This window comes from Acartia tonsa, chromosome 13 (genome assembly GCF_053477335.1).
Source record: "Acartia tonsa isolate MP-2025a chromosome 13, ASM5347733v1, whole genome shotgun sequence".
Classification (NCBI taxonomy): domain Eukaryota; kingdom Metazoa; phylum Arthropoda; class Copepoda; order Calanoida; family Acartiidae; genus Acartia; species Acartia tonsa.
In genome coordinates, this window is record NC_137272.1 from 38080927 (window position 1) to 38099088 (window position 18162).

The window sequence follows — 18162 nt, forward strand, 5'->3', positions numbered from 1 at the left end:
CCCCCCCCCCCCCTCCCTGATATTTTCAAATAAAAATCTAGTTAGCTAAAGTTAAATATGTGTCTATATTATATAAATAAATTATTTGTGTGATTTGTCATTTTTTAGAACAAAATTTATATGGAAATATAGAAAATGAATATATCAATTGTGTTATTAACAGCTAACCTATTCTACAATTTGCTTGTTGATGTTTGTGTGTCTGTTAGTCCTATAATTTAAGGAATATTTTCTAAATTTGCAGAATAAAAATCCAGAATATTTAGATAGTTTTCTTAAATATCTTAAAGTTAATAAATTTGCTTTGCTTTTTATGCATGTTGGCACCCTTGTTTTGATTATTTTGAGATAAAGACTGAAATATTAACCAATAAGAAAAGGTTTAAAATTGTCCAATAATAAGCTGATATGCAGAATATTGCCTTTTATGGTAAAAATAATTATCATGGGCGTGCGTGACCAATAAAAGTTTTTTTCTTATACACGTTTCCTAAAACCTAATTGGGGACTTGTGCAAGCTACCAGTGTACAAACTTTTCAACCAATAATTTTAATCTACGGAGGGGGTAATTTTAATTCAGAGTGTACTGTACATGAATATTTATCAATTATCCTCTTAATCCTTAAGAACCTTCCCATTACTAACGTGGAACTCGTTTATTGGTCAGTTCGTTCATGCAGTAGGAGGGTTCGAGTAAAATTGGTGTAAAGGGAGAATCATTATTTTAGCCACCTGCAAGTTTCTCTTTATTAGAGAATATAAAAATCTGATATAGGATCCAAGTGATAATATATCCACTATCGTCACAGACTTGGAATATCACAGTTCTTATCTCTGATTATTGATATTAACATTTTATATTTTAAATTGTATCATTGCGAAGTTAATTTTGAAGGTGATATTTGTTTTTTTTAACTAAATTATGTCCTCATAAGGTTACTGTTACTTATACGTACTCAAATAGTACCTAGAGCTAGAAAAATGGTTCTTACAGTTTTGGAATGGTCTGTCTAATCAAGCCTAATCGATCTAAGTTACTATGAGTATGAACATCCGACAGAGAAAGTTACTTTAGAGGGGTAACTTTAGCTTGTAAGTTTTAAAAAATAATTTCTTGGTGTTGAAGGGTTTCAATGTCTGCATGATCGGACATTTTACATTTGAAAAAGGCATCAGTTTTCATAAAACTCATTTTGTTAATCATTTATAAATCATGAGGCCCACAAACAATGGTCTCCTAAAAGTTTGTATTCATGTAGCGAAGCTACTCTATAATTTGAAATGTCCGTATATCCGTCTTAGTTTTGGGGAAACGTGATTTTCTCGGCTCCTGTAGAAGATAAAAAGCTGAAATTTTTTGACAACATTCCAATTATTAAGGAGCACAATTAACTATAAAACATCAATGGCGGTAGAACCGCTTTTTAGCAGGTTTTAGGCTATTTTTGTATTTTTCACATTTTTGTCCATATCTTTGGTGAAATAGTACTGAAATATAAATATTAAGAAATTAAAAACAAATGTTGAAAAGGTTTCGTGATTTTTTTCCTAATATACATGCTTTTGAAATTAATATCTAAATTCTTATTTAATTGTTTGTGCTTCGCTACTTATGGATGTTGTCATCCTTGTTTTAAATCTTAGTTGATTTTATTAGGATTTACTGTTTTTTGGCTAATCCTTTCATGTTCATAATTTTACTATCAATTAATTATGTTTTTTTTCAGCTTTGCAACCACAGACTGATATCTGAACCACATGACACAGAATCTGAAAGATGACACCAAATAATCCACCAAACATTGACCGTACATCAATGGTAGCAGAGCAAATTAGACAAACTCACAATGAAGGTACTCTCGGTCCCTTACAAGTGCAAGTAGAACAAGCAACAAAACTCCACGTTGATAAGGAATGGGGTACCTATACTATGAATTCCACGCCTAGAGGATTAGCTGTTGTACTTAACTATGAAAATTTTCCAAATAGAAGAAGGAAAAGAAGTGGTAGCTGTGTAGATGTTCTAAATGTAAGGGAACTTTGTGAACAATTAGGATTTAATTTGGAAATCTATCAAGATCTTGGTAAAGAGGAAACTTTAGAAATGCTAGATGAAGTTGTAAATAACCCTTTGTTGCCACATGTTGATATGCTGATGGTATTCATCATGTCCCATGGAGATAGAAATGAAATTGATTGTTCTGATGGAAAATATCTTGATACTGAAGATATTCTGGAGAAATTTACTTGTCCAGTCCTTCGCGGTAAACCAAAATTCATAGTTTTCCAGGCCTGCAGAGGAAGCAAAAAGGACCTTGGTATTCCCAGAAAGGTTGAGACAGATGCAAGACCCATCAATCATGTAGAAAAGGATCCTTCATGGAAGGATATTATTGTAGCATACAGCACTGTCCCAGGCTTTGTGTCCTATAGAGATCCCTGCAATGGTACCTGGTTTATACAGTCTCTTGTCAAGGTATTCATGAAAAATGCTTGTCACAAGGATCTGTTACTGTTGCTTAGAGATGTTGGAGACATAATGGAAGAACAACTACATGAAGATGGATATAAACAAAGCTTTGTTTATGAAAATCGCCATTTTAATAGAAAACTTTACTTTAACCCTGGCTTGAATGAGAATGATACAATTATTAATGTTTACAATTTGAAAATGTGGATTATTAACAAACTTTCTTGGCTAGCCAGCTGGTTATGGTCGCTAAAATTTGGTGAAATTCTTTATCTAAAACCGTTTAGGTACGCTTGCTGAAACGTCAAGGCGTGCCGGTATACAGGGAGTAAGGAAGGGGACAATGGGCAATTAATTCATTTTAAGTTTTTGCTGAAAGGTAATGAAAACCAGATTTATCCATAAAAATTTGAAGAAAATTGTAAAGTGTATGGTAATCTAATTTAGAAAAAAATTAGTTCTAAGAAAAAAAGCATTTACTTAAAAATTTGGTTACCAGTACATTACAATGTAGCAAACATTCTGTAATTAATCATTAAAATATTGACCTAAGAACTTCTGCATCCCTTCTCCTATATTATTAACTGACACCAAAATTCAATAAAGCTGGAATTTAGATAAACGTGTTCTTAGATTGTATATTACACAAATATTATACAGTGTGTTTTTTGTTATGAGAACTTTTTTGAAAACAATTTTACCTCACTTAAAGTTATCAGAATTTAATGATTGATGGCTTATTTTTTTTGTTTTTTTAATGCAATTAATAGAACAACAACAAAATATTTCAGTTTTTATTTAAAAAGTACAGTAAAATCTAAAGTTCAAAACTAGGTGTCAACATCTAAGAATGGTTTTAGCGCATTTTTCTTATGTCTAAAATCTTCTACCCTTTGCAAGAAAAAAATTGGATTTTCTGTAGTCGACTTTGGGGGGCCAGTACTCTCTCCCTGGTTGAGATATTACCTTCAAACTTTGATATGTACTATGATGTATATGATATATATGTCCCTAATAGTATCTGTATACATTTTTAGCTCTATATCTCAACTTTGAAGTGTTTAGCAGCCATTCTTGCAAAAGGTTGAATATATGAGCACAAGAAAAATGCGCTAAAACCATTTTTAGATGTTGACACCTACTTTTTAAATAAAACTGAAATATTTTTTTGGTGTTTAATTATTTGCATTAAAAAACGAAGAAAATAAGCCCACAGTGCAAATGAAGGTGCTTTGACTTTTGTGTCAGAACCTAAATTAAGACATAGTGCATTTCATTACTTTAGGTTAGGTAACTTCATTTCACTTTTCAATAAAATCTAAAATGCAGCGGTTTTTCAGAAAATTAAATTTGAAAATTTCAAGTTTAATTTTCACTCACTAGGAGTTACCGCATAATCATGACAAGAAAAGCAAAGATTATTTATTTAAAATTTTGAACATTTTTGCTTTTATAAAGTTCTTCATAAAACCACTCCTGAAGTGAGTTAATTAATGGCCATTTTTATCAATTGCTTTGCTAAGGTCACGGAAATTCAGCCTTAAATAAATCATATATAGAGAGGTTTTATGACTGACTTTATAAAAGCAAAGTTGTTCAAAATTTTACATAAATAATCTTTGCTTTTCTTGTCATGATTATGCGGTAACTCCTAGGGGGTGAAAATTGAACTTGAAATTTTCAAATCTAATTTTCTCAAAAACGGCTGCATTTTAGATTTTATTGAAAAGTAAAATGAAGTTACCTAACATAGGGTAATGAAATGCACTATGTCCCAATTTAGGTTCTGACACAAAAGTCAAAGCACTTTCGAAGGCACTGTGAAGCCATTAATCATTAAATTCTGATAACTATATAAGTGGGGTAAAATTGCTTTAAAAAAAGTTCTCATAAAAAAACACACTGTAGTAGAGGTTCTAAACATGAAATGATATTTTCTTGGGAAAAAAATATTTGTTAGAACCAGCCAAAATAATTTAATTTTAATATTAATTTTATGTCTGCTAGAAATTATGTTACTTATTTTTATGATTTTAGTCTGCTAGAATTGTAACAAGTTCAGCGTCAAATGCGCGCTAGTACCCAAAGTCACTAAATCTTTATAAATCCTTCACAAACACTTTAGGCAGGTACTCAAGGTTTGAGACCCCTAATAATTGAATATTTGATCCATTGTTCCCTCCCTTTATCCCTGGACGGAATAACTGGTGTGTATAATTTACCCTCACGGCAACTGTAGCTGCGCTTCATACAGGAGGTTTTTTCAAACAATTCCTTATAAAAAATATTACTGTTTTAAGAATACCAAACCTAAAAAATATTAACATTATAAATGTTTTTATTAATTATACTTATTAATGTAAGTCAAATAAACATAATATTACTGATAAATGCATATATCTTACTATACTCAAACACCAACTATAGGATATTAGGTGAAGTAACATCAAACAGGCAACCAACCCTTTGATTGTACAACCTTTATAAAAAAAGTTCTAACTGTGCATGGTGATGAGTTGCGCCTCTTAACAGATCACGACATTCCCACTTTTCTTACTAATAGTGTCACACGCAAGACAGTATGTACCATTTTTAACATCTCTAGTATAGTGTGATGTAGTTCAGACTCGAACCCGACACCTGATTTACGCTTTTGCCGAGGGTATCACATTCAAATGAAAGTATAAAATGCAGATTTTCTCGAAGTAACTATCTCCATCTTTTTTTGTGACATAATGTCCGATATAAGTGCAAAAATCAGGTAAAATCCTGTTACAGAGACTACTAGGGTCAATGTAATTTTTACCTGCGTTGATAAAGTGTAAAAATGGTTCTATACAGAATCATAGGCAGAGAAAATGAAAACTATAATGTAAAATATATTTATTATAAAACAAACAGTAAATAGACTAGATCATTTCATGTTAGGAGTTGTAATTATCAAATAAGCTTTTCCCACCAAAACTATTCTGCTTATGACTAACCCCTGCGGTGCCCTAACCCTGTGGGACTACCCAGTAATCAATGTAAACTCCGCCTCCCCCCCTCTTCTTATTTTTAACATATTTCAAAATAAAGTTCAGTTCTCCATAAAACAAATTTAGATACATTGTCCAATACATGTTTAATAGCAGTGAGACCATTCTTTATGATAGCACCATGTATACAGCTTGAAGATATGGTTATATTTATACAAGGTAGGCACTTTCCCAGCCACTTCAGACTCAACACATAAATGCTCAATCTAATAAAATTCATTTAGTAAAATTTTATTTAATTATAGAATTTTCCTAGGCACTAGTAACAGGATGTTTCCCTGTCTCTGTTTGTACCAAAGGATTTCTCTAAACCGATATGGTTCTCCTTTAATATGTAGATTCTCATAGATCCATAGGGTGATGGTACCACCAACCTCCCAAGGGAATCACCCCTAGAAAAATAAAAATCCCACCAATTTTTTTACTTAAAAATTATTCGATTCTCTCTTTCCCCAAACCCACCTCAAACTCAAGTGCCCTAGAGGCTTCTAGAGGCGTAGCCGCCAGATTATTATAAAGGGACTGATTAACTCAGATAATCAAGATATCAAGAAAATCGATATTAGTTTTTGAAAGCGAAGCTTTTCTATAATTAGGGTCGGTCCGTCTGTCCGTCCGTCCATCTGTAACGGATAGCTTTTTTCGTTAATTTAGGCATGTTAGAATTGTCCTATCGAAATTAAACTTGAAAAGTGCATCAAAGACTGACCAAACGGCATAACAACAGATTTATACAGTAGTTTCGCTTCCTAAAAAATTACTACTTGATTTTTTCCTTTGGTTGTTGAGACATGCACACAGCAAAATCTTTTATCTGATACGGAGTCATTGTAAATTCCTCATATTCATCAGAATCCTCCAATCAAATATTTAGTAAGGATATATTATGTAATGGAGACTATGAGGATGCACTCATAGATGGTATAGCAAAACGACTGAGTTCCTTAAAGTGCATAGTCAAGCATATTACCCCCCCCCCAAAAAAAAAAAAATGTTTTTTGATGAATTTATTACTTCAGGTCAGGCTAGGTGTTGGTTTAAATGGGTTGCTAGATACCCCCCCCCCCCTCTCCCACTCCCCAGTCTAGGGCCACCCGCATAAGTTAGGGTACGTGGTAAAGTGCTTGATAGGTGCTTTGAGGGAATGCACAGTTGTTAGAGGACGGACATCGTTTTACATTGTATCATAGACCATTGCCAGGATCTTGTAACAAAATAGTATTTGCTATTCAAATGGACAGGAAGAGGGCAGACAAATGGCCTTAAACCATACCGAGACTCAAATTAAGGACTAAAACAGCCTAAAACCAACCTAATGCCTGGGACCTATGTAAAGCTTTCCTAAAATTGAGACATTCAAAACAATTTTAACTTCTTTATACAATACTAGCGGCTTTGCCCCTAGCCTCTAGGGGCTTTGCCCCAAGAGGTAATAAAAAAATTAAAATAGCTTAAAACCACCACTGGACCAATAGGTATATACAATGAAGAGTAGAATTCAATCGGATCAGTGATTACCGAGATCTTAAGCTTCAGACAGACGGACAGACAGACGTCATTCTACTTTGTATTATAGATTGCTTTATTAAAGTGCACTATTGTAAAAGCATATAAGGGTTAATTTGGTGATAGGTATACCCCCCCCCTCTCCTCACCCCCCCCCCCCCTGAAAAATAACCTTACTATATCCCTGCCTCTTCATGTTGGTTGATGGTAAAATATTTCAGTATTTGATGAGGAAGATAGGAATTTTTCTATAAAACAAAGAGGATTACCTCCAATAATAGCAAAGCTTTTTGAAACCAGAGTGATAGACAGAGGTAGTCAGGGGCTTTTATTCAACCAAATATTTCCAATTGAAACTGCCCCAAAATTTAATATTTTTGTTGGGGTAAAGTTGGCGTATAACTTGTTTTATGTAACTGAAGGGGAGTGGGTAAGAAGGGGGAGAAAAAAGGAAAGGGGGTTGTGGGGAAATTTTCCATTAGAATTGTTTGTCAGAATCTCATACCCTTTTCCCTGGGTAGAGTGTAGGAGAAAAGAGGGTAAGAGTTGAGAGATAAATCCTTGTATAAAAGTAACAGGATGTCTATCTCTGTACTAAAGAATCTTGCTTACCGCTCAACAGATATGGTTCTCCTTTACATTGAAGCTTCATATAGGTAGGTACAGAGGTGTTTTATATATATTTTGATAACCGAATAGGTACAGGTAGCAGCATCACGAAGGACAGACAGACATAATGACTTGAAAAGTAGCTTTACTACTAAAAATTATTTTGTTAATAAAAGAATAATTACCATATAATTAAACACGCACGGCAAAACAAAAACCTAAAAATGTTATATTTTTTTATTTCCTGTGAAAACTTTAAAATAGCTATAGTACGAAATAATAACTAAATATTTCTTTGGACATAACAAAAGCAAGTTTTTTTGTATTGGGACAAAGTGTATCGAAAATCCGCTCTGTGACGTTATAAAAATGAGGGAGATGAGAGGAGAAGTTAGAAAGAAATTCCCTAAAAAAGAGATGGAGGTATTATCCACTTAGAAATTTTTTTTTCAATTTTGAAAATTTGAAACCCTCAGCTCCCCCGACAACGAACTATGAACTATGGCCGCGGCGCTCGGCTTCCTAGCCTGCCTAGCCGCAGCGCTCGGCCCCCTTGCCTGCCTAGCCGAAGCACTCGGCCCCCTTGCCTGCTCCCTAGCCTAAAACCTTACCTAACCTAAAACAATTGTCCTATCGATTTCAAATTTTGCATGGTGATTCCTGTAGTAATTAGATACAATTTAAAAAGAGTAGAAACTATATAATCGTTACCAGAATGTCCGTACGTCCATTTTCAACATGTTAATTTTTTCACTTTTGTAACAACAATTTTTATATGATCGAATTATCCGATTGATCTGATTTTTAGTATACTGAGATAACAAATTACAATATCATAAGCGAAGCAACTCTATAAACAAGTCCTAAAAATGTAAGTATGTCCTTATACATTATCCTGCAATTTTTCAACAAATTTACTTACAATTTTGCTTCGACTCTTATACATTTAAATTCTGATTATTCAGTTCCACTATATAGTGATAATGCCCTTTTGTCCTACCGTTTCAGAGCTTCGCTTTTATGGATGTTGTCATCCTTGTTTTTAATGAATCTCAACTCACCTTTTCTGGGTGTTTATTTCTTAACAGAAAATAGAAATCCTAAAAAATTAAAAGAAATAACGATAAATGCAATTAATTCTCCTATTTTTACTGTTTTATACTTTATTGTATTTTTTCACGACTATTAAGAAAATTAGCTTTCAACTAGTTCGTTACATTTACTTTTTTTGCAATCCTTTTCTGCAAGCTTAACGTTTTTATTTTTGAGTCGAGTAGGGGTCTAGCCTAAATCTTGAAAAGATTGATGAAAAAACACTTAAAACATTATAGACCCTTTCTATTGGAATTAAATTTTCATGATAATACACTAAAGCCCCCAGGGCCAAAACCTTGCGGTAGCCTAACAACTGCATTAAACTTTAAATAATCTACCTTAATCTAACCTAACCTCTCAGCTGGCTATTTTGTGAATTAGATGGAATCCCGTAGGGCTTGAGATTCTGAATTCTCCCATCAATTTGAATTCGATGACCTTTTATTTGAAAATTTACTGGTTGCAACTGTTTAGAGTCAAAGGCATTCCCTCAACGCTCATAATGATTGTAGAAATAGTAATAGAGGAAATTTTAACATCTTGAGTTTATGTCAAGACTGAAACCCGGGACCTCTTCGTCAACGCTAACCTGATCCGTATTGGTTGGATAGTTATTAAAATATGTTCTCATCTGAGCTGTATATTCTGATGAGAACAATGGTTCGAGCCCCATGGCTCGGATTTTTGATAAATCCATCAATACAACACCAGAGTTTAGATTCTGAAATATAAATGAAACTGTAAGAAATATGAAGAGTCTGGATGTTTCAAGTGGATGGGTGAACTAATCCGATCAACCCCAAACACATCTTTAAAATGCATCTAGAAACCTCTAGGGGTTATCCTAGTTGTACAATATCCTAATATATAAAGTAATAAACTTTTTTTTGCCTGTAGCGAAGGATTCCGTACCCACTGAAACGATATGGATCTTCTTTAAAGAAAAGATACTTGTAGGAATCGTGATGGTTTTAGGCTATTTTATTTTTTATAAAAAGTTTGGGTTGGTATGGTTTTTAGCCCTACGCTAGTGGATAGGGTTTAACCAACTAGTACAGGTATATAGCGTAGCAACTGTATAGGATATTATAAGATGTGATTGACCAAAAAACCGTTGAAACCATTTCTTAACATAAAACCCAAATATAAATTTTATTGTGTGACTCATGTTTGAGGACGGACGTTCTAATATAATCATAGAGTAGCAGTGGTACTACTCTACAACTGTACCTGGAACGGCCCAGGTTCCCCCATGGAGGAAAGTGGATAGGCTAGGCCACGGATGTATTCGTCGGACCAGGTTTTGGTCAACCCAACCACTTCGGATCTAGAAAAGCTCATGTCATAATTCAAGAACAAAAAGCCAAAATTGTTAAAAAGCATAGTTTCTGAAATACTATTGTGGTTGTTAATTTTCTACCAAAGGTATTTTTTGTGTTAAATGTCATAAATCTGTTAGATTTATAAAAAAAAACTGAGTGTATCAGATACAAACTTGATGCCTTTGGATAAATTTTTTTCCAGGAGATGGGGGAAGGGATTTTCTAAAATATTTTCAAATTTTTGTCAGGTGGAAATAACCCCTGTCACATCTCCCCCACCCCCTTAAACGTTCACGTATACAGAAAATCCTCTTAAGGGGCGTTTCGTATTACTTTCACACTAGCTTTTGATAGGTTATGTTGGGTTAGGTGATTGCCCCGCAGGGTTAGAACCCCCTCGCAGTGGCTAGAAATAGGAGAAAATCTACTGTGAAAATACGCCGAAACGCCCCTTAACAAGCGTTGTCACGAAAGATCGTGCTTTGCGTATTTAGAAATATTTTTAAAACTTACTTGAATAAATTAAAGTAATCATTGAGTTCAGAAATATCAGACCTATAAAAAGTAGTACAAAGATTAAAACACCAATAAAAAGCGCAGGACAAAAATAATATTTTATAAGGATTAGGCAAGGGGGATGATATTTAGACAATAAATAACACTGTTACCCAAAGTTTTAAATGTTTAACAAAATTATGAGTGCTTCAATCAAGTTGTGGTTGGTTAGTTAAAACTTTTAAACTAATAATTTTAATCTACAATAGGGGTATGAGTGTTTATCATCATTGGAGATCTGCGTAAATTTATCGTGAATCTATTTTCGTCAAGCTGAAAAGAAAATCCATTAAAGAAGGGAATATTGGATTATACATTACACTGGTACTCAAAGCTTTTAAACAAGTTTTCTTATTTGTTGGCTAAAAAACTTAGGATACTATTATTATTAGAGTATGATTGGTTGAATTATTAAACGTATCAACCATCACCTTTAATCTACAAAAGGGAAAATTTTGTCTGTCAACATTGAGGTCGTACAGAAATCCATTGTCTATAAAGATCACAACTAACTAAATTTTTAACGGATTTTAAACTTAGAAAATACCTAAATCTGAGGTCGATATCACATATGATTAATCTGTCGATAACTGCTTGAAGCTCCAATGGAAACAAGAATTGGATGTAAAACAGATCCTTAAAAAATGTGTAATAAAATTTCTCGTTTTCATTCGACTCCGGTGGATTAGAACCGGTTCTCAACCATATCCAAAAACTATGTCTACCATCGTATTATACCCAGTTTTCTACGAATATAAAAAACTGTTTTTTTCTTCTTATAATAGTACATTTTATATCCGCGGAAAGATGTTTATTATACGATGCGAGAAATAACTATTAAAACACTGACGATAACATCCAGTTGCAGGGAATTTTTAAAAATAAAATGTGTCTATGTAGGGCATTACAGTTAAACAAGGATGACAACATCCATAAGTTGCAAATGGATGGACAAACGGAAAAGTGAGTTGTAGACATGTATATAAAACACGTGGATATTGCGAGAGATTCTCGTATACCCTATTAAAATGTTTCTCCCAGGTGACTAATATAACTATACCCCGTCCTCTCCCTTGACCTTGAAGAAACGCATTGACAAATGTGGACTTTATTGTCAACATAAAAAGACGACAAAAATTCCCCTGACACAATATCCAAATATACTTTGTTATAGAGTGGTCATAAAAAGCGGGAGAAGATAAAAATGCAGATGAATAATAATCACGAAACCTTTACAAATCAATAAAAAATATGTCAAATTTGTCTTTTATAACTTTACATAACCGACAGGCTGACAGACTAATTGTACCGCAATGTTCTTCGGCAAGGGCTATCTTTACAAACAAGCCAAGAATTTAATTTTGTATATACGTACCATAACATATCTTCTTGGACAACTTTGCCCCATTTTCAATATGGGCCCTTCAACACTCTTGAATTAATTTCAATCAATCAATCAATCTAGTGATTTTTTTATGTAATAATAGTTATTTCTCGCATCGTATTATAAACGGCTTTCCGCGGATATAGAATGTACAATTATAGGATTAAAACAGGTTTTAATCTTATGATTGTACATTTTCATAATCGTAGAAAGCTGGATATAATTAGATGCTAGACAAAGTTTTTTCGTAGGGATGAGAACCGGTTCGAATGAATACGAGAAATACATTTAACAATTAATCAAAAATTAATAGCTGAGAGATGTAATTTAACCCAATCTTGCTAACCGCTTTTCATTTTCATTGAAGATTCCCATAGGTCCAGGGAAGGTTTATAACTATTTGGGGGATGGTAGAACCATCATCCCAAAACAAATCACCCCCTAAAAGTGACTCTCAATTTTTTAAAATTTTTCTTTTTATTTTTAAAAACTAAAATTGAATATGGGGGATCAACTTTAAAACTCCACCAACATAAACCTCTAGGGGCGTAATCGCTAGTCTGCTATAAAGAAATACGAAAAGTCTTATCCAATGATTGATTGATTGATTGAGAGAATTCCTTGGCATCCCAATAAGATTGTTCCGGACACAAAGTGGCAGAAAACTGATCTAAGGAAATAATCATGTGAGGATTTTTAGTTTTAAGGAAATAGTAGGGTGCGGTTAGCCGCCTGTAAGCCTCAGGGAAATCAACCTTTTACAATTTTGAAAATCATCCTGAAGTATAAACTTTACCCAAATATAGCAATCCCTATTTTAAAAAAATGTGGTTTAAATTTAAGGCTTAGGCGCGGCTGACGGAAAAGGTTGTTGAAAAGTGCAGGATAAACTAAAACTTTAAAATTTAGATTTGATGAAAGACAAATATATACCAGCATTACATTTACTTTTTTAAAAAGAGAAGCTTTATATATTTAAGAATTAAAAATAAGTAAGTTTTGTACACGCCCGTCCATAACAGATAGCTCTGACTATTTATTTATTCTATTAGATATATTAACATAAGCTATAGATTTACAAGTCTACATGTTTCTTCACACAGAAAACGCTGACACTCTTCCTTCATTTGTTTATATTAGTTTGTCCTATTGTAGATTAATTTACTTCGCTTTTATGCACATTTTCATCCTTGTTCTGTTAATATTATTTAATTTTATTACCTACCATTTGTAAATCTATTTATGGGGGAAATGTGAATCTCAGCTACTATTTACTATGTCCGTTGGTCTGTCAGTCAAGCTACATGACATAAATATAAAAAATACATAAGAAAGGTTTCGTGATATTTTTATGCTATCTATTTTTTATTGCTCTTGTCCGTCCTTATTTCCATCCATATTTTGTTGTGCTTCACTACCTATGAATGTTGTCATCCCTTTTTCAGGTTAGAATTGTCCTTTCGATTCCAAACTTTGCATGATGATTCCTGTAGTAGTTAGGTACAATTTAGAAAGCGTAGCAACTCTATAATCAATATCAGAATGTCCGTACGTCCATTTTAAACATTTTAACTTTTTTGACAACAAATTTTTGTATGTTAAAATAATCCTATTACAACAAGGTACAATGTTATAATCGAAGCATCTCTGTAAACAAGTCCCAAAAATGTAAGTATGTCCTTAAACAGTATCATCTATCTATGCAGTTTTGCAACAAATTTACTTACAATATTGTTTGTACTGCATTATTATCCTGCTAATTCAGTTCTGACAATCTACAAGTGTTAATGTTCGTTGTCCTTCCATTTCAGAGCTTCGCTACATATCAATGTTGTCATCCTTTTTTTAAAATTTTTTTTCTTTCACATGATTTTTCCTAGTTGTTTTCGATATTTGATGGAATAATAATTCATATCTACAAAACTAACATGAAATCTGAAAAATAATTATTTTAATATTTTGAAAAGGAAATAAATACAAAAAAGGAGGAAAAAAAACAAAAGCCATTCAATATTGAATATATTTTAAACTAAAGAAACAACTTTTTTTTCATAATCTAATCCACTTAACATTTAACAGTCAGGGCCCCTTTTGATGTGGGAGTGAGAGGGTTTTTTTTAATAATCCCCCCCCCCCTCCTAAAAAACACACACATACAAATATTTGGGTAAGATTTTTGTGGTGGGGTGGGAGGTTAAATCTATCTCGAAAAATATGAGGGTGTTATCACCCCTTCATCCCACCTCCCGTCATAGGTGGTTATACTTTTACTTTGCAAAGAAGAGGGTATCATTCTCTTCCCACCCCCCTTTCAGGTAAACATAACCTTGGAAATTTCCAGTTTAATTTGGCCTTGCTATGATCTTTTCGGCCAGTCAGAATCTTTCTTGTCAACACACGCGAAACCTCCTCAACAATTATCCTTCGCACCAATTCCTGAATTAAATAACAAATGATTAAGTCTCTATCTATAATACAAAATAGAATGATGTCTGTCTGTCCGTCCGTCCGTTCGTCTGTCTGACGCTTAAGATCTTAGTAACCACTGAATCGATTGGATTGTATTCTTCAGGGTATATACCTATTGGTCCTGTGGTTGTTTTAAGCTATTTTCTTGTTATGGATATAGAATACGTGGATATTGTGACAGGGAAATTTTTGTCGTCAATTTAGGTTGATAGTTTAGTCCTCACTCATTGGTCAGTAAGTTCCTTCATGGTCCTAGGAGGGTATGGGGTAAAGTCCTAATTGGGTGATGGGAGGGTGGAGAATTGTTATGTTAGTCAGCTTGGAGAAATATTTTTTCAAGGTATTTTAAAATCTTTCACAATATTCACGTATTCTATATTCATTGTACTTAACATGCTTACAATCTACCGTAAACAAGAACCAGTTCTTCCAAAAATAGCGAAGTTCTTATTAGTTGAAATATTTTGGGGGGAAGATTCATTTAAAACAATTATACTTACCGTGTCTTTATTAATTGTGTTTACTATTAAATTAATAGGAGTTCCGGTGCTTTCAGAGAACAAGGAGTAACACAGCCGGCGTAGGTGCTTCACCATCCTTGATAAATAATAACCAATAAGTCAGAATTGTCCTACTAATGTCAAACTTGCATGAGACTTTCTTTTTCGTGTACGATCTTTAAAAAATACCAAATAGTAAATCATTCTGTGAACACCATATAAAGGAATATTAAGAATTGGCCAACTAATAAAATAAAATGGATATTAGCTATTATACTCTGATAGCTTCGACTTTAAGGGCACTCTAAAAGCATTTACTCTAATAGCAGTAATTATTATATATTGTTGAGAGGAGTCAGTCAGTAGTAAGTTAGTGAGTTAAGTGGATACTTATAGAGATGCTACTCACTTATAAAAGAATCTTGTATCGCTTACACACTAATATACTCTAATATATTTGACTCTAAGGCACTCTAGTAGCGGTATACAACTTTTCTATTGAAAGGGGTGAGTCAGTAGTAAGTCAGTGGGGTTATTGGATACTTATAGAGATGAAATGCATCTAAAAATAAAAGGGTCTTATTCTTATCTAACTTATAAAGCTATTATACTCTAATAGGTTTAGACACCCTCGTAGCATATACTCTAATGGTATATAACATTTCTAATATCTAACTTACACATTAATATCAAGGATTTAAAGGTATATATATAAGACAATGGCCGATAAGTTGATGTACATCCCCAAAGTTGAAGACACACAATATTGACCCTCCTGAAGATTACAATTTATGGTTAACTCGTTTGGACACTCAACTTAATGAATCAACCAATAAAAATTCAATAAAAGTCCCCAAATTTGGTGAGCCAACTAATAAAAAAACCTTTATTATAATACTTTGGGGACTAGTGTAATAAACAGCCTAATGTCTCCTCCCTCTTTGCACTAATATACTCTAATAACGGTATACAACTTTTCTGTAGGAGTAAGTCATTGAGTCAGTCAGTGAGAGAAGGGGATACTTATTGAGTTGCTAAACATTACCTTGATTCATTATTAATATTACTGTATTCTAGAGTATAATTTTTTGCCACAAAATTGATGGAAATATGAACAAAATCTGGGCCAGGACTCTGCAATTCACCAGGAACCAGTAATTTATCCTGGGTTTGTAATTTACAGTTTTTATTATCTTTATATGAAAGCAGCAGGATGTCTTTCTGTGTGTGTATGTAACGAAGGATCTCGCTAATGGCTTGATTCATATGGTACTTCTTTACAGTGAAGATTCTTAAAGGACCAAGGAATGTTCATAACTATTTGGGGGGAAGTTACCATTAACTTTATATAAAAGTAGCAGGTGTCTTTCTGTCAGTGTGTGTAGCGAAGAATCTCACTAACGGCTTGCCAATATGTTTCCTCTTTACAGTAAAGCTTCTTAATGGTCCAAGGAAAATTTATAACTATTTTGGGGAGGGGTACCTCCACTCTCTTAAGAGATATTGCCTCCAGAAGAAATACCCCCCATTTTTAAAACATTTTTTTCAAGCTAAAATTTAAAATGGAGGGTCGACTTCTCTCCACCCCATTCACAATGTGCCTTAGAGGACTCTAGGGGCGTAGCCGGTAATTTGTAAGAAGAAATGGATTGCAATTACTATTTTCATCTAAAAACTGTAAATTTTCCTGAAAAAATCTATGGAAAATATTATTATCACAATAAAAATTTTGTTTAGTTTTATTATTACAATTTTGATCACACATACAATTTTCTTCTTTGCTTTCACTAGGAAAAATAATTCATAAATATTTTTAAAAAAATACAATATGGACAATTACGTCCAATAATAGGAGAGCTTTTTGAAACATTAAAATAAAATGACATAGAAAATAAAAAATAAAATGAGAATGAAAGAAACGAGAGAGAGAGAGAGAGAGAGAGGAGAGAGAGAGAGAAAGAGAGATAGATATATAGATAGAGAGAGAGAGAGAAAGAGAGAAAGAGAGAAAGAGAGAAAGAGAGAAAGAGAGAAAGAGAGTGAGAGAGGAGAGAGAGAGAAAGAGAGATAGATATATAGATAGATAGATAGAGAGAAAGAGAGATAGATAGATATCACCTAAAAACAATCTTATTTGTTGAAATATTTAGATATAATTTTTAACAGACAAGAAAGCTAGATAGATTTAATTGTGTAGATTATGAATAGAATTTCCTGGAAACTATTAGCGGTATCATGATGAAAATTAAATATTGTTTTAACATTTTATTATCAGTTTTACATCTGAAATTAAAAAAATTAAGTAATGAAGGGTAAATATATTCATAAATAAAAAAAATAAATGTGTAATATTGACCCATGGACGTCATAAAAAACCATCTATTTTTTCGGGGTTTCCTTTCCCATCCTTCCTCTCATCCTTCCCTTTTTATGACGTCACACGTAACATTTTAGCAGCATTTTAGGCTTTCTCGCCCATAGGCAGGGAGGGGACATTGGACTGTAAATTATTATACTTTAATACTTATAATACTTTAAGTTTTAAAAAACACTCTCGAAATCTTATTCGACGGTTTCAAACTTTGGATCATTTATAAATTCATGATTGTTTATTTCAAATTACATTTTTTATCTACTTTAGAGGTAATTTGTCTAACATCATTGGGGCTGTACATCAATGGACGATAAAATCATGTACTTTAAGACAATCATAATGAGGAGATAAACATAATTACCCCTTTTGTAGAAGATTATTTGTTGAAAAGTTTGAACACTGCCTGTTTGGAAGGAATCAATCAAAATAAAATAAAACAAGAAAACTTGATGAAAAAGTATTATTTTTGCCATACATAAAATCTGATCTATCGAATATAATTAGAGATGTTTCTTTAATAAATAAATTGAGTAAACTAGTAGAGTCAACAAAAACAACTTTTCCTAGAGATTGTGTGTTTAGCATGAAGAGAGCAAAGCAACTTTTGATTCCAATTTTAATTGGAACAGTTTTTTTTAAAGAACAAATCTTTCTTCTCTCTTCATTTTAAACTAATTCATAGAAATAAAAACTCATGTGAGCTACCTACACTAAAAACTAGAGTAAGTGATAAGTTATATATTCCTTCCAGACAAAGAAATGCTTTCTATGTCGTTAAAAAAATATTTAACATGCCAATTACTTTATATTATAAAAATTTTATCCTTGAACAAATGAAC

General features: G+C 32.9%; 3 protein-coding genes across 3 annotated transcripts; 1 reads left to right on the forward strand and 2 right to left on the reverse strand.

The window, feature by feature from the left end:
* The first annotated feature begins 1726 nt into the window (after positions 1–1726).
* Positions 1727–3093, forward strand: LOC145335440 (caspase-1-like). Its single transcript, XM_080181185.1, has one exon. The coding sequence runs from the start codon at positions 1779–1781 to the stop codon at positions 2769–2771; it is 993 nt and encodes a 330-aa protein (XP_080037311.1). The 5' UTR covers positions 1727–1778; the 3' UTR covers positions 2772–3093.
* A 4659-nt stretch (positions 3094–7752) lies between these two features.
* On the reverse strand, positions 7753–12066 carry LOC145304279 (xylosyl- and glucuronyltransferase LARGE2-like). The gene is made up of 7 exons (XM_080146132.1): positions 11972–12066; positions 11144–11232; positions 10555–10596; positions 9950–10046; positions 9309–9440; positions 8686–8724; positions 7753–7842 (listed from the first exon to the last, which is right to left on the reverse strand). Exons 1-7 carry the CDS (start codon positions 12002–12004, stop codon positions 7783–7785), a joined length of 492 nt encoding a protein of 163 aa, XP_080002258.1. The 5' UTR covers positions 12005–12066; the 3' UTR covers positions 7753–7782.
* A 477-nt stretch (positions 12067–12543) lies between these two features.
* LOC145335289 (uncharacterized) lies at positions 12544–16110 on the reverse strand. The gene is made up of 5 exons (XM_080181026.1): positions 15995–16110; positions 14950–15046; positions 14307–14416; positions 13857–13915; positions 12544–12650 (listed from the first exon to the last, which is right to left on the reverse strand). The coding sequence occupies exons 2-5, from the start codon at positions 15043–15045 to the stop codon at positions 12544–12546; spliced, it is 372 nt and encodes a 123-aa protein (XP_080037152.1). The 5' UTR covers position 15046; positions 15995–16110.
* Between the last annotated feature and the right edge of the window lie 2052 nt (positions 16111–18162).

Bases quoted from the DNA above. Each gene is read 5' to 3' on its own strand.
- LOC145335440 (XM_080181185.1), top strand. From the start codon at position 1,779: ATGACACCAAATAATCCACCAAACATTGACCGTACATCAATGGTAGCA.
- LOC145304279 (XM_080146132.1), bottom strand. From the start codon at position 12,004: ATGGGGCAAAGTTGTCCAAGAAGATATGTTATG. The intron at 8,725-9,308 runs GTTAGCGTTGAC...TTAATTTTTTAG, and splicing joins ATCCAACCAATACGGATCAG to GATTTCTATTTTCTGTTAAG. The intron at 7,843-8,685 runs GTGAGTTGAGAT...TAACATTTTTAG, and splicing joins GAAATAAACACCCAGAAAAG to GTTTTTGTTTTGCCGTGCGT.
- LOC145335289 (XM_080181026.1), bottom strand. From the start codon at position 15,045: ATGGTGAAGCACCTACGCCGGCTGTGTTACTCCTTGTTCTCTGAAAGC. The intron at 13,916-14,306 runs GTTATGTTTACC...ATTATTTTTCAG, and splicing joins TTAAACTGGAAATTTCCAAG to ATTTCATGTTAGTTTTGTAG. The intron at 12,651-13,856 runs GAAAAATCATGT...TTATTTCCTTAG, and splicing joins CAAATATCGAAAACAACTAG to ATCAGTTTTCTGCCACTTTG.